Source organism: Sus scrofa, chromosome 9, assembly GCF_000003025.6.
Source record: "Sus scrofa isolate TJ Tabasco breed Duroc chromosome 9, Sscrofa11.1, whole genome shotgun sequence".
In the NCBI taxonomy this organism is placed as follows: Eukaryota; Metazoa; Chordata; class Mammalia; order Artiodactyla; family Suidae; genus Sus; species Sus scrofa.
In genome coordinates this window covers 4599776-4616518 of record NC_010451.4, presented here as the reverse complement: position 1 = coordinate 4616518, position 16743 = coordinate 4599776, and the positions used below count along the sequence as shown (strand labels likewise).

Genomic DNA, 16743 nt, shown 5'->3' with positions numbered 1-16743 from the left:
AGCAGTGGTACCCAAGAGAAAAACGTACCCATGCATGTCACACGTTCCTGATGGTGCTGCCAGCCATGGCAGCAGGACACACCTGTGGTCACGATTTTCTTCCTTTAGAAACAAACAGAGATCCCAGAAGTCCATCCCCACCAAACCCCATGAGCCCCTTAACACTATTGCTTCTGCATAAAACCCTCCAATCCTCTGGCATTCTCAGTCACTAGCACAGGAAAATCTACGTCTGCCCTAAAAAATAAAGAATCAGGTCTCTATTCGGCTGAGTTTATGACACTTAAGGAAATTTTATTTGTTGTATTTTATTTTCTTCTCAAAAGCAGAAAAACTTGACTAGAAATAGGGGGACTATAAACAGACCTGATTTTGCATCTCTCTCTAGAAATATTTTTCATCCTCTATGAATGCCTGCTATCTCAGTCTTCAACGTCAATAGTTCCAGATTTATTCTCACTGGATTTCCTGGCCTAGAGGGTGACTACTTCTGGCTCTCCATCCCTTTCTCCTGCATCTATGCCACGGTTTTCCTGGGGAACTGCATGGTGCTGCATGTGATCCGGACGGAGCCCAGCCTGCACCAGCCCATGTTCTACTTCCTGGCCATGCTGGCCGTCACGGACCTCTGCGTGGGGCTGTCCACCGTGCACACAGTGCTGGGGGTCCTGTGGGGGCTCAGCCGGGAGGTCAGCCTGGATGCCTGCATTGCCCAGTCGTATTTCATCCATGGTCTGTCCTTCGTGGAGTCCTCCGTCCTTCTCGCCATGGCCTTTGACCGCTACGTTGCCATTTGCAACCCACTACGCTACTCCTCCATCCTAACTAATGACAAAGTCATGAAAATTGGGGTGGCGATCCTATGTAGGAGTTCCTTACTCATACCTCCAGTTATCATTCGCCTCAAGTTCTTAAACTACTGCCGTCCCCACGTCCTCTCCCACTCCTTCTGCCTGCACCAGGACTTAATTCGAATGGCCTGCTCGGACATCCGCTTCAACAGCGTCTACGGCCTGGCCCTGGTGATCAGCAACCTGCTGCTGGATGCGGTGCTCATCATCCTCTCCTACCTCAGGATCCTGCGTGCCGTCCTGGCTGCCGCATCTCGAGAGGAGAGGAGCAAGTCCTTGCAGACCTGTGGGTCTCACCTCTGCGCCGTCCTGGTTTTCTACATCCCCATCATTGGTCTGACGATGGTGCACCGCTTCGGGAGACACCTCTCGCCCGTGGTCCACGTCCTCATGGGCAACGTCTACATCCTTTTCCCGCCCTTGATGAACCCCATCATCTACAGCATCAGGACCCAGCAGATACGGAGGCGAGTCCAGAGGCTGTTTTCCTTGAAAGGAATGTGACGCCTGGGATCAAAGGTGAAGGTACTTAAAAGTCAGCCGGTGTAACTCAAAAGGGGAAGCGTCAGCAAAGACTTAAAACCACGTTTAGTGATTGCTATTTGTATGATGTTTTCGTGTTATAAACATCTTCCTCTGCATTTTCCCTGCAATGATCACACCGCTAAAAACGGCATGGGTTACGTTGTGAGCAATTTTGTAAATCCGAAAATACATACCTAACGGGCTTAGAATCATATGAATGCAGAAGGCAAACTAGCTATTAAAATTCATCTTACTATGGGCTGGAGGGAAGACAGTTTGGGATCCACTCATTATGAAAAAGGTACGTTTTGCTGGTTAGAGTCATTCAAGCGATTACTAAAGGATCAACAATGATCAAAGTCCATTTTCACTACTCTGGGCAATATTCTTGTTCATTGTGCAGCCACCGTCACTGACACCCAGTTTAGCTACACTGTCATGAAGCGGAGTAAGCATCATCGAGTTTGGGCTACTTGGATAATTTAAAAAGCAGTGAAACCGACAACAAAGAAAACTAAGCTTGATGTTACATTGCCCACAACAATCTCTCCCCACTCCTACCCTATGAATTGAATTGAAACGAATTACGCCTATGAAGGGTAATTGAATTGGAGATAGAGATAACCAGAATAGAAAAAAAATAGACTTTTCATTAGTTTTTTCTTCAAATGATAAGACAAACAGCCATGTTACTTAAAACCATTGAAAATCTTTCCCAAGTCCATAGCTCATTTAAATCCTCTGCCCCAGTTAAAAAAAAAAAAGAAAGAAAAGGAAAAGAAAAGAAAAGAAAAAGAAGAGAAAAGAAAGGAAAGAAAGGAAAAAAGAAAAGAGAGAGGGCATAGAGTGTTACAGTGGTAAAATAATGTGAATATGTTTCTAATTTACCTCCCCATCAAGACTCTGTGGTGGATACTATTTTCTATTACACACATGGGGAGTTTAAATACACACAAACATTAAACAACATGTCAACTTTTCAGGAGGTAGAAGGTGATGGGATTTGGATATACTCTCTGTTTTATTTTCAAATCACATGAAAACGCTTTCCTTCCTATCTTCCCTCTGTACTTTCTACGATAAGATTTGTTAAATGGTTCTACAACCATAAAACATTCATAAAATAGATGAAGGTGAAAAACTCACTAGAGTAAATCATGGATGGTTGTATGATGCACACATTTAGATCCTATTGGTTTTGTATAAATTCCCTTAAGGTATTATTGTTACTATGATATATAATCTATTTACTATATTTAAGGCGTGTTCTTTGAGGTATACTTTCAGAGTAATTTACTCTATTTAGATGGGGATTTTGAGAACAAGATGAAACTAAACAAAACAGTTACCTTCATTCACTATTTGATGGGCTCGGAAGAACACAGCCATGTAATCACTACCATCATCAATCGAAACAGGACCTCTTTCCATCACCCCACAAGCACCCTTTCACCTCTTCGTGGTCAGTCTTGTCCCACAACTCCAAGTTCCCAGCAACCCCTAAACTGATTTGTCATACAGTTTGCCTTTCAGAGAAGGTTATGTCAATTAAGTAATAAATAATTTAATTTTTATGTCTGGATTCTTTTACTTGCAATAATACTTTTGAGATTCATTCTTGTTGCTTATATCCACAGTTTATTGTTGAATCTTACTGCTTTGTATCACATACAACAAATTATGTATTCATTAATTGATCAACATTTTAGCATGTTGTAGTTTTGACTTTGAATAAAGCAGATGTAAACATATACACATGATTATAAAAGTATGAACTTAATACTGAGTTTATTTTTAAATGCTTCTATATTTACTATTAATAACACAATAAACCTTACAGTAACCATAATAGTGGTTATATTAATAATACTTTGTATTTTTCTGCTTATATTTCTCGGAGGCCTATCATATGGCAGACACTGTGGAAAAACACAGGAGTGATTCTCAGGATTCCTCTTCCGAGTCAGCCGCTGGGTAAATCATAATCATTCGGTTCTGCAGACGAGGAAATTGCGGTAGAGGGATTTTAAGAGCGTAGAAAATACTTGTGGGGCAGTTTGGTTCACGGCACTTTACCGCTGCCATTGCTGTTTCATTTTGCCCTGCAGTTCTTTCCTCGTTATTCTGTTTGTTTTTGGTGGTGGTGGTGTTCACCGTGTGAGTTAAAAATCTTAAATTGTGTGTTGATGTAAATACAGATTTTCAAGTGAATTAGCAGGTGAAACACTCACTTGGAGATCTTATTTTCCAGCCAATATTATTATATACAAAATTCTTACGTAAGAGAGTTTGTATTTTATACTCAGAAAGTCAAATGTGGTGAGTTGTATCTTGTTTAACTTTATCTTGTTCTCAAAATCCCTATCTATGGCCAGTGTTTTTGTTTTTTATTTTTTTTACTATAGTTGATTTACAATGTTCTGTCAGTTTCTGCTGTAGAGCAAAGTTACACATTTATACACATTGTTTTTCTCACATCAGCCTCCATAATGTTCTATCACAAGCAATCAGATGTGGTTCTCTATGCCATACAACAGGATCTCTTTGCTTATCCATTCCAAATGCTACAGTTTGCATCTACAAACTCCAAATCCCACTCCACCTCTCTCCCTTATCCTCCCCCTTGGCAGCCACAAGTCTATTTTCCAAATCCATGAGTTTCTTCCCTGTGGAAAGGTTCATCTGTGCCATAAATTAGATTCCAGACATAAGTCATATCATATGGTATTTGTCTTTCTCTTTCTGACTTACTTCACTCAGTATGAGAATCTCTAGTTCCATCATTGTTGCTGCAAATGGCATTATCTTGGTCATTTTTATAGCTGAGTAGTATTCCACTGTGTATATGCACCACGGCTTCTTAACCCATTCATCTCTCAATGGACATTTGGGTTGTTTCCATGTCTTGGCTATTGTGAATAGTGCTGCAATGAATATACGGGTGCATGGATCTTTTTGAATGAAAGTTTTGTCTGGATATATGCCCTGGAGTGGGATTGCTAGCTGGTATGTGGGTTCTATATTTACTTTTCTGAGGCACCTCCATCCTGTTTTCCACAGTGGTTGTGCCAATTTACATTCCCACCAACAGTGCAGGAGGTTCCCTTTTCTCCACACCCTCACCAGCATTTGTTATTTGTTGACTTACTAATGATGGCCATTCTTACACGTGTGAGGTGGTACCTCACTGTAGTTTTAATTTGCATTTCTCTGATAATTAGTGATGGTGAGCATTTTTTCATGTGCCTGTTGGCCATTCATATGTCTTCTTTGGAGAAATGTCTATTCAGGTCTTTGACACTCTATGCAGATGACATGACACTAATATAGAAAACCCTAAGGACTCCACACAAACACTTCTTGAACTGATGGATGAATTCAACAAAGTAGCAGGATACAAGATTAACATTCAGAAATCAGTTGCATTTCTGTAGCTGAACAATGAAATTTTAGAAAAAGGAATAAAGAACTCAATACCTTTTAAAAATGCACCCCCCACAAAAAAATCAAATACCTAGGAATAAACTTGACCAAGAAGGTGAAAGACTTATATGCTAAGCATTATAAAACATTCATCAAGGAAATTAAAGAGGATTCAAAGAAATGGAAAGCTATCCCATGCTCCCGGATTGAAAGAATTAATATCATTAAAATGGCCTTACTACCCAAACAATCTGCAGATTCAATGCAATCCCTATCAAAATACCCATGACGTTTTTCTCAAAACTAGGGCAAACAATCCTAAAATTTATATGGAATCATAAAAGAGCCAGAATTGCCAAACAAATCCTGAGGAACAAAAACCAAGCAAGAGGGATAACTCTCCCAGACCTCAGACAATATTACAAAGCTACAGTAATCACGACAGTGTGATACTGGCACAAAAACAGACACACAGACCAATGGAACCGAGTAGGAACTCAGAAATAAACCCCGACACCTATGGTCAATTAATCTTCAACAAAGGAGGCAAGAATATAAAATGGGGAGAAGACAGTCTCTTCAGCAGGTGGTGCTGGGAAAACTGGGCAGTTGCATGTAAATCAATGAAACTGGAAAACACCCTCACACCACGCACAAAATAAACTCCAAATGGCTTAAAGACTTAAGCATAAGACAAGACACCATAAAACTCCTAGAACATAGGCGAGACATTCTCTGACATCAACCACACAAACGTTTTCTTTCGTCAGACTTCCAAAGCAATATAAACAAACAAACAAATGGGACCTAATCAAACTTAAAAGCTTTTGCCCAGAAAAGGAAACCATAAATAAAAGACAATCTACAGAACGGGAGAAAATAATTTCAAACGATACAACCAACTAGGGCTTTATCTCCAAAATATACAAAGAACTCATACAACTCAACAGCAAAAAAAAAAAAAAAAAAAAAAACAACTGAAAAATGGACTGGGGTTTTCTAAAATTCTAATCTCCCACTTAAACAGTCAATTAAAGTTTTTGAGTTTTAAAGGTGTATTTGCTATAATATGACCTAATCTATTTACGACTTTTTTTTCCTATCAATTGGAAACTGACATTTTCCGTTAGGCAATTTCTGCCACTCCCTCCCCCTCCTCTTGCACACCCATCCAAGTCCCCTGTTACCTTCATTAAAGGGGAAGCTGGCATGGCCCTTGATTCAAGAACTGGATGCATCTCTGGTCTAAGCCTGTAATACTCAGCAAACTCTTAAGTGATGACACTTATCTTACCTTCTCACTCTGAAAGAGATGCCTCCTCCTTCCTGCACTCTCTGCTCCATTTTGACTGATTTTTCTCTCGTGTCTACCTAGTGTCCCATCCACAATGATGGCTCTTAGTCCACAAGCCCTGACAGCTGACCCATTTTCTCTTACTTCCCTAACTCTGATGGTTGTTTTATTGTGCTCTTTGGCTACAGAATAACTTTTTTCCTACCCAAAGGAATTCCCTTGGCCACTTCACTAGTCAACATTCACCAGGATTGCTGTGTTCCCCACAACGCTATAAAAAAGAAGGAAACCGGTTTTCTCACTAAATATGTCACATGATCATTTTTACGCTAAAGCTGCTCTCTGATGATGGCATGAGGTAGCTTGCAAGGAAATCTCTCTCGGGAGACTTTAAGCAGGAGACAGGTTGCTAACATTCTTCTGCTTTTAGCTTCCCCGTCAGAACACACTGGGTTTCTATCTCCTGCGCCCTGACACTTGGCATGAGCGCCAGAGAGTGTGCGCCTGACGCTGAGGTCTTGAAGATGAGATCCTCCAGGTCTCCTCCTCGTCGGTATTTCTCTTCCCCATCTCACGCGGAGGGAGGTTCACTCCTCCTCTTTTCCGTCTAAAAGAAACCTCCCAACCCCTACCTCCTTCCTCTCTGTCCTTCTTCTAGCTGGTGCCCACTAACAGAAGCACTTAATGACGGTAGGACTCTAGTGAAAGAAAAGAAAAACAAACAATTTTCAAAAGGCAAAGCATTTTATGTTATAAATGGCTGACTGGTTTCAACTACTCCATTCCAATTTTTGTAACTTCCACTTATTAAAAAAGGTTAATACGTTTTTGGCATAAGTTAAGCTTTTCCCACTGTACCACATTTAAATCAATTCCCAACCCCAATGTAACACTGCACATGTGCAAACTATGTTTTATTGCTACATTTCTCAACATGATCTCATTTACCCAAATTTTACTGTTACTGATCTCTTAATGTTAGCATGATATAAGATGCCCAGTGACATTTTAGGTTTTCTTCAATTAGTGGAGTTGTATACAAAAGTGAAGAACTAAGCCGTTTAGTCTACATCAGCAACATTTATTGGTCAAAGAGAAGACACGGGTCAATTTCTCCTGAATTTGCTTGGTCTTAGCTCCATAAATGACGGGGTTGAGAGCGGGTGGTATCACCACATAAAGGTTGGCAAGGAGGATAGGTACATGAAGTGGAATACTGTGGCCCCCAAATCGGTGAGCGAGGACTGAAAGAAAGGCCGGGGTGTAGAACAGTAGGATAACACACACATGAGAGCCACAAGTACTCAGAGCCTTGAGGCGGGCATCTTGCGAAGGAATTCTAAACACGGCGCGGAGGATGAGGGCATACGAGATGATGATAAGCACCACATCCAGGCATACGGAAAACAGAGCCGCAGTCACCCCATAGTAGATGTTGACTTTGATGCTGTCACAGGCGAGCCTGGCAATGCCCATGTGTTCACAATATGAGTGACGAATAACCCTTCTCCCACAGTAAGTAAGCCGATAAACCAGAAAAACCAAGGGGAAGCAGATGAGGAAGCTCCTAGTTACAATAGCAATGCCTACTTTTCCAATGACTGAGGGTGTCAGAATGGCAGCATATCTTAGTGGATGACAGATGGCTACATAGCGGTCAAACGCCATGGCCAGCAGGATGGCAGATTCTGCCACAAAGATGAAGTGGAGGAAAAACATCTGGCACACACAGCTACCAAAAGAAATACCCCCGTCTTGGAACCAGAAGATAGCTAGCGTCTTTGGCGTGGTGGCTGTGGAGAGAAAGATATCTGCCAGAGCCAACATGGAGAGGAAAAGGTACATGGGTTCATGAAGACGGCGCTCAGTGGAGACCAGGAATAACAGGAGGGTGTTGCCTACGACAGCAACTATGTACATGGAACAGATGGGGATAGAGATCCAGGTGTGTGCCTCTTCCAGTCCCGGGATCCCAGTCATGGTATACCAGATGTCTCTAAGGCTGGTGTCATTGGAAGAGGCTGTCATCCTTTACTTGGTCCTCTGATACTGAGCCCTGGGGAGGGGGAAGACAGGGAGGGAGAGGGAGAGGGAGACGGAAAAGGAGAGAGAGAGAGAGAGGGTGTGAATTACAGAGAATCAGGTTATTTCACCGGATGGAGTGTGACCCTTGGCATCGCAGTGGTGCCTTAAGAAAGCATAGTAACCAGCAACGCTTCAAAGGTGACGAGCCACACAGGCTTTACTGACATGAATGGTACCACGACTGTTAGAGCTCGTGCTTCAGGTAACGACAATGGTAAAACAGTAACAGCAGCAAACACTCAGTGGGTCTGGGCTTTGGTCCAGCACCCCGGTCAATGCACCACCCGTCCTGACAGCATCACACGAGAAAACTTTTCATGATCTCACACCTCTTACACTTTTCGTCCGACGGGTCCTTTCTGGTGACTAACAACACTCTTTCCTGGAGCTCCCGAAACAAACTGTTCAGAAGACTGGGTGGCTTTTTGGGGATACCGCTTTTTTGGATACCGCTAAATCAGTAGCACCCATGATGCCTCTGACTTAATATGAAAACGTTCATCAGCAAATGAAAAGGACTTAGAAAGAGAAACAGGAGTCCAGGCAGTCCTACTCTGCACACCGCATGACCAACCTGATACTGTGCATGTCCAAACCATGTTCTCTCTTTGCATGGTCCCAGGATGCACGTGCTTCGGTTAAACAAATGCCCTGCAAAGCAAGGACTCACAAAACATGGCTGACGCGGCCAACAGTGCCCACTCATCGTCCCCACCCAAGACACCCTTCCTCCTACTCCCTCTGGCCTGCATTGCTCCTTTTTTTCTCTTTTCATTTATTCCTTCCAGCTTGTGTTCAATTATGCGCCCCTTCCCTTTTTTCCTTCATTTTTTGCTCCAATTTGAATATTATTTCCAGAGAAGAGAGAAAGGCAGCTCATAGATAACAAAGTAACAAAAAATGAGTTTGAAACACTCAAGAATTAAACACGCAAGAATTCAATCAGCTGGTTAACATTTCTTTAAGGTCACTCTGTTGATAACACTATGATAAAGAAGGAACCAAATATAAACTATAAATACCCGCTCTTTCAAGGGTCTCCTACTCTTGGGAGGATCATGAAACAGGGACACAACCAACCAACCCTCAGAGCAGATCCGGATGAAGTGATGGCAGACACTCGATCCCACGTGTGTAACACAGACGATGCGTGACATTGAACCGAGGGACAGTGCGAAGATCCGTGGACGTGTGGCCATTAGAGCTATCTTTCAAAAAACGCTATGCTTTCAAGAGGCTAACTTTGGAAAGAACAAGCAAGAAAGGCCAAAAGCTAAAATAAAGAAGTAAATCACTGTAAAATGCAAGTCATCTAGCGTATTGAGGGCTCAGAGACGCGAGAGACAGGACCGAGCAAGTAGATGGTGCCTTGAAGACTAATTCACTTCGCTGTACACCTGAAATACAACACTATACGTCACCTCCACTTCAGTAAAAGCCAATGTAAAAAAGAGCTTTAGACGTTAGAGACTTTGGGGTTAACTTGCTATATGAAGAACTGATTTATTATTCAACAGTATTTACGGAGCCTATAACATTTTACCAATGTTTTAAGAAGACGTCAATATGATCAAAATTTAAGACTTATCTTTTCAGGGAAGTCTGTGATGGTGGACAGTACGTTTACTATTTTTCCCTGCTATTTCCCAATAGCACACCGATACAATGCCTGATTACATATTTTGTAATATTCTTTACCAATACACCTAATTCCCATGATGGCTATTTCTTTAGGCTAGTATAATACATTTTTTGTTAAGTAGATGTGGTTTAAAATGCAGCAAAACTGATTGAAATGAAGGAACATAGCTATCTGGAATTGCTCTAAGAAGCTTTTGCAATGGGCCAAAGCAACTAGGAATGTGGCCTTGACAGTAAAACAGGGCGTAGAGAAGAAGGGTGTTTAAACAACAACAACAACAACAACAAACAATGAATAGAGACTTCCAGGAGATAGCTTATATGAGGAATAAATGAAAGATAAAATATTTTCAGACATCATGTCTGGAATAAATAGTGATACCACTAACCAATATAAAAAGATAAAACAGGAGGTGCAGGACTCAGAGGAAGTTAGCGCAATTATTCTGGAAGCATTCCTGTAGGAAGTGTCGATGGCACTACTGAGGAAGTAAATCTGGCCGAACGACTCTGACCTGCTCGGTGCCCTAGGAAGAGACCTGGACCAGGCACGAGGCTCTACCTGAGCAGCAGCCTCAGCTACGCCACCAGCCTGCAGGGACCTTGGCACAGGCGTTTCCTCCCTCTGAACTCTCTGTCCATTCTAGGCTGGAGTGAAATTAGCTCACACTTACCTTCTCTTCGAGATACAAAATCTACAAAAATGCACCTGGGGCTCAAAGCCCTCCCAATGAAAAAACAAAAAAAATCAGGCTGTATATTTCAGCTCGGTTGTAATTTAAGTCATTTTGCTGGATGGAAAAAAGATAGAATGAAAAAGAGAGGAGCTCTGGGCATTAAGTCCCTCCCTTAGTTGTGTCTTAACCCACAGTCTGTGTGATCACAGCAGTCGCCTTCAATCACGCCGGCTTTTTAATACGAAGACCACCACCGAGCCCCCGTTTTATTTATACTGTTAAACTAATCTTTGAGTTCATATCCTGTGTCAACTACATTATGTAATCTGATGCTCACAAAATACCGTTTACTTCTAATAATAATGACCCAACCAAACGGCTGCTGGAAGGGTCTCTGTTCACACGTTAGGAATCTACGGCATAAGCAGGCTGCAGAGCTTGTCCAGGGTCACAGCTAGTGTCTAACCAAGCAGAGGTTCAAATTCAGCTGGTCTTGCTCGAACACTCCATGCTTCTAAGACACTGCTTCAGTCCCCATTTGTGAGCAATTCCTTCTCTAAACTTAGGTCTTTGATTTCCTTGATGCTATTATATTCCGGTTTTCCTGCTACATGTTCACAGCCCGCATCCTGTTTCCAGTGCTACTGTTATTATTATTACTATGTGCAGTGTTTTTCTTCGTATAATTACTTTTTATTCGGTTCTACTTCCAAGTTGCTGCGTCGAGTAGGATGTCCAGTGAAAATGTCAGGCCTTCGTTAGCATCTCCTACAACTTGGGGAAGTTCGTGAGGACGGTGTCTGATCCCAGAGGGAAAGTGCTGGATGCGTCACAGCGGAGAAGAGCAGTGGGAAGCGACTCTCAGGAAGACGGGTGCTGAACAGAAGGGAAAGAGTGACTCTGAAGCGGAAGAGATACTGGCAGCTTCCTCTCTCACTACAGGTCTGCACTCAGGATTCCCCATTTAAATCTCTGTTTCCTGTGCCTCTGCCATTCCCGTTCCTTGCAGAGGTACTGAACATTCCACATTTTAAATGCATGTCAACGAATACATCAAAACACAGTCCACAGAGACACAGAAGTGAGCCGATTCTGAAAACCAGCTAAGGTATCAACTCAACCACGTTCATAAAACAAGCAGAGATGGCACGGTCCGCAAAGTCCACAACGGGGCTTCCTTTCCCACTGTCAGCCATCCAGCTGCGTTCTAAGAAACATCCAGAATCCCAAGAGTTTCTATTATACTTCCCGTCACTTCCCTTTCTCCCTCATACGCACTGCTTACCTCCATCAAAGCATCACGCACAGCCGTGGGATCACACACACCCACTGTGTGCAGGAGATGCCACAGTGAGCCAGCTGATCTGAAAAGCCCATCACGCTCGGAGGTAATCAGAGCCCTGTCAGACACGTGCGATCCAACAGGGCTCGTGGGTTTGTTACTTACCAAGCAGGAAACGGCACTAAATGCTCTCCTTTGAATTTTTTCCCCCCTTCTCCCCAGTTGTTTATATCTCTGTCTGCCCTTAGTTTGTGATTCATATTTTATCATTTCCATTTTCTTTACTCCCCCCAATTCTATCCTGTTTCAACGAGATAGACAAGCACACTGCCCCCCAAACCCTTGATATAAACGAAAACTACCATCAGAGTCTCCTGAGATGCGAGCTCTCACCATCCCATGAAACTGGCTTCCACGCTCACTACACCTAGCCTTGTGTCTCAACTTCTTTTCTCTTCTGGATGACAGGAGGCAAAGCCCTTCTGCACTAAATTGTTCCAAAGAGAATTTTAACTGGCAAGCTGAAAGTGGATAAAGAAAACCACACAGAAACCTGTGAAGTAGAACATAAATGACCCTTCAACGGACCGTTCATTAACCTGTTATCCCGTTGATAACAAACACTGTTTCACAGGCATGGGACGTGCCTCCATCCCCAGCCTTGCATCTGCTTAAGTCATGGCCGGGGGCAGGTGCTGTAACATGGGCATACATTGCAGGAAAATAATCACGAAGTCCCTGTCCCTGGACCAGAGGGGACCTGCTCTGCCATCTGGGGCTCCCCGGACCCTCGCAGAACTCAACAGCCCCTCACGCCGTCCCACACGGAAGGCCAGGTGCTCACTAGCTCCTCTGTTCCGCAGCTGCAGACCCACAGACGTCCCGCAAGTGAGGCTGTCTGCCCTTGACCGAGGTCCCTGGTGCTGCCTCCGAGGCTGGTTCTTCAGTTTTTCCCTGTCCCAGGAGAACTAAATCCCAAGAGGAGCGGGGAATCCAGAAGAGTATCTGTGGCCTTCTGGGCCCTTGATTCTTTCATTAAGACCCACTGACTGGATCAACAGACTTACGGGAAGAGGGTACTTCTTAGACAGGCCTGGGGAATTAACAGTGGCCCTAGCGGTGCTGCAACCCAAGCTGAGACGGCTCTGAGAGACGCAAACACGTCACAGAAATACAGTGTGTTGCTGAGGTTTCCACTTGTTAAATGCATGAATTTTTGTGAGAGCTGTAGGGTCTGTTTTGTTTGTTTGTTTTGCTGTTGAGGGAACACACTTCTTAAGAATTTATTATCTCCTGAAAATTAGCACAAAATCCATGGAGGTGGAAAGATAGAGCAATTTATCATAAATTATCTCCAAGACCTTTTTTTTTAAATTTTTTTTTTTTTATTTACCCACTGTACAGCAAGGGGGTCAGGTTATCCTTACATGTATACATTGCAATTACAGCTTTTTTTAAATTAAATCTGAGTCAAACATAGGCACATAAAGCAACATACAACTCTGCATCCTTGATAACTGTTTCGTATAGGAAGGGAGACCTGCATGGGGGAAATTAGCCTTTCATATGAGCTGCCACAGAACGTCTCAAGTTTAAAACACGTTTCTGATGTGCCAGTTCTTTTGAAACCACGATGATTTCTGGTATTCTTACTTTTCCACTGACACTAGAGTCTTGAAGTTTCACCCGCACTTATAGTAAGAAATCCAGCTAAAAATTAAATGCAGGTTTCCCTCGGTCAAATCTCATGCTCTTCTTAGACAGCATTTGTATTAATAAAAAAAACTAGAGCAATGAGGTAAAAAAAAGAGCTTCTCCAAAGAATACAATCATTCAAAGGTAGAACGTTTTCAGGTGTAATTTATTGTTTTTTATATGTGAAATACCAGGCAAGCCGTTCAGGCGTGATGAAGTGTTTTACAGTGCATGGAACAGATCCCACACCCAGTGACGCACCAAGAATATAGAAGAAAGAAGGAGGAAGAGATTATTTTCTGGGTGTTGAACTACTCCTTTTGGGACAGCTGAGGATGGTTTTACTACAATCCTTATGGAAATATGAGATTCCACTTTTCGTTGTAAATTTAGATCAGGAAATATATTTCTAAAGGTTCTCACACTTTCACTTTTGTTTCTCATCTCTAGAGTTCACACCACTTACCTATGAGCCTCGTTTCAATCCAAATAGCTCCACAAATATTTTCTATATGAGAATCCCTCATATTTAGCTATATGACTCAAAGTTGGTTGAAAATAATACATTTATCTGAACAAAACTACAATGAAAAAAGACACAAAACACCCCTATGTTCATAGCAGCGTAACAGCCAAGACACGGAAACAACCTAAATGTCTGTCAGCAGATGAACAGATTAACAAGATGCATGATACACACACATGAGCACACACAGGAATATTACTCGGCCATGAAAAGAGGAAACAATGCCATTGCAGTAGCATGGATGGACACAGAGATGACCATACTAAGTGAAGTCAGAAAGAGAAAGACAAACACCATAGTCTATCACTTACATATGGAATCTAAAATATGACACAAATACATTTATCTACAAAGCAGAAACAGACTCACGGAGAGAACAGACCTGTGGTTGCCAAGGGGGAGGGAGTGGGAGGCTGGATTGGGAGCTTGGGATCAGCAGATGCGAACTGTTACGCACGGAATGGATGAGCCACAAGGTCCTACTGCAGAGCAGGGGACTGTATTCCACACCGTGTGATAAACCACAATGGAGAAGAATATAAAGAAGGATGTGTGTGTGTGTGTGTGTGTGTGTGTACATATGTGTGCACACACATGTTCATATATGTCTGGAGCATTCTTCCGTATAGCAGATATTAACACAACATTGTAAATCACCTATGATTCAGGAAAACAAATTTGAAAATAAGTTATTTATATTATTACACAGATGTTTATTGTCTTTGATGAGTTTGAGATATTGAGATAGATAAATATTCCAAACAAGAGAAAAGAAGTTTTGTTTTAACATCCCTTATTTAAATTTGTTTTTATTTAATGATTCTTTCTCTGAAACCACCATATTCTAAACTTCCTCTGACACAGAAATATTGTGAGAGATTAAAGCAAAAATATAACAAAGCACTGTACCTAAACTTTGCCCTCTATGTAATGCGTACTTAATCTTCTCAAGTCATATCAAATTGGATTTCACATTTATTTGATGATAAGCATGTATGGATTACACTAAAAGCAGGACTCTGTAATTTATTTGCTATGTATCCAGGGAATATAATGACTCAATGTGCCTCAATCTTCCCATCTGTGAAAAGGAGTAATAATGGTATCTACTTTCTAAGGACATTGCAAGAAGAAATGTGTTATGTTACCCATAACTCATTGGAGACATTTACAAAATGTCTGGTATACGCTCGATAAATATTAACCAATATATTACCATCCAGACATATGACAGGGGACAAGGGCCAAGCCAGGATGTAAAGACACATATGAAAGAAGAAATTCTTTGTTAATCAGACAGTAACAGCAAAGGTGACCAGAGAATAATGTGGTTGTTCTTCAGTTCAAAGGCATATGAAGAGTTCCCTTTTAATAAAGGTTTTATATTTTTAAATATAAAATCGTGTATTTGTAAACGTTTACAAGGGTTCAGACTAGGTTCTATAAATATCATATATCAAATTTATCTGCTCAATATTGTCCCTGCAGATCAAGGAAAGGCATCAAATTATTTATATATGCTAATGGTGTTTCAAAAGTAGCCAAGTCATACATTATTATTCCATTTATTTATTTATTTATTTATTTTGGCTTTTTGGGCCACAATGCAGCATAAGGAAGTTCCCCGGCTAGGGGTCGAATCAGAGATACAGCTGCTGGCCTAGGCCACAGCCACAGCAACGCGGGATCTGAGCCCCACCTGTAGCCTACACCACAGCTCAAGGCAACGCCAGATCCTTAACCCAATGAGCAAGTCCAAGGATCGAACCTGCATCCTCATGGATAGTAGTCAGATTCACTTCTGCGGTGCCATAACGGGAACTCCTCCATTCATTTTTACATCAAGCTGTGTGTGCATTAATTGATGAAACTTTGCTGAGATAACGGTCATGTATCACTTCTGTCCTGTGTTCCTTACTCGTCCCAATACGCCTCCTCATGTCACTCAGCCCACACCCATTTTTGCATCTTCAATATGCCGCACATTAGCGGTCAGATGAATCGACAAAGTGCCATCATTTTGGTAATTACTACCTGGTGTAGATGAAAAGAGAGGAATAAGTCTGGGATACTTAATGCACGTAAATAAAGGGTCCGTTCTACTTCCAAGTAAAACATGCCATTAAGTGGCTTCATTATTTAATTTATAAGAAATGTAATGGAAACCAAAACAACAGGCCACAGATTCAACGGAAGGATCTCAGGAACCCAAGCTTCAGCAAGCAGGGCTGCCATGGTCCTTTTTCTTCCTGAAGCAACTACTCTTCTCTGTGTTGATCTTGTTTCGTGCCCACTTTTTCCTAACGTGGCTCCAACTCCCACGGAACTAGAGGAGGTGATGAGACGAGGGGTGGGGTCCTTGCCGTGCTCCACAGAGAAAGGAGACTCCTTCGCCCCAGCTCTAGGAGAACATGCGAAGGGGAACGTTTTCCTCAGGCTCTAGTCTCCAGCTAAAGGATCCAGGGAAGGATTTATTAGAATATTGACATTACTGGTCTCAACCAGGCGACAGAGTGAGCTAAGGAGGTGCTCAAAGGAAACGCGTCTCCTTTCCTCAAACAATGGAACCACCACTGAAAAATGGACCCCACTTCCCTACAGTCGTGCTTAAGGTGTCAGAGTTAAGAGCTTTTGACTGGAAAGACTCAATTAAAATAGTAATTTGGGTCTTAAAAGGTAGAGAAACATCTTAAGAAGCAGAATCGCATTCTCCACTAAGACAGAATTTTATATCTTGATGTGAT

General features: G+C 42.1%; 3 protein-coding genes across 3 annotated transcripts in view; 1 reads left to right on the top strand and 2 right to left on the bottom strand.

The window, feature by feature from the left end:
• Positions 1-16743, bottom strand: part of LOC100515441 (olfactory receptor 52A5-like) — a 202980-nt gene that overhangs the window by 14978 nt on the left and 171259 nt on the right. The window lies entirely within an intron of this gene.
• On the top strand, positions 411-1387 carry LOC100626951 (olfactory receptor 51V1-like). Its single transcript, XM_021062375.1, has one exon. The coding sequence runs from the start codon at positions 411-413 to the stop codon at positions 1353-1355; it is 945 nt and encodes a 314-aa protein (XP_020918034.1). The 3' UTR covers positions 1356-1387.
• Positions 7011-8143, bottom strand: LOC100517595 (olfactory receptor 52Z1-like). The gene has a single exon (XM_003129519.2). The coding sequence runs from the start codon at positions 8119-8121 to the stop codon at positions 7165-7167; it is 957 nt and encodes a 318-aa protein (XP_003129567.2). The 5' UTR covers positions 8122-8143; the 3' UTR covers positions 7011-7164.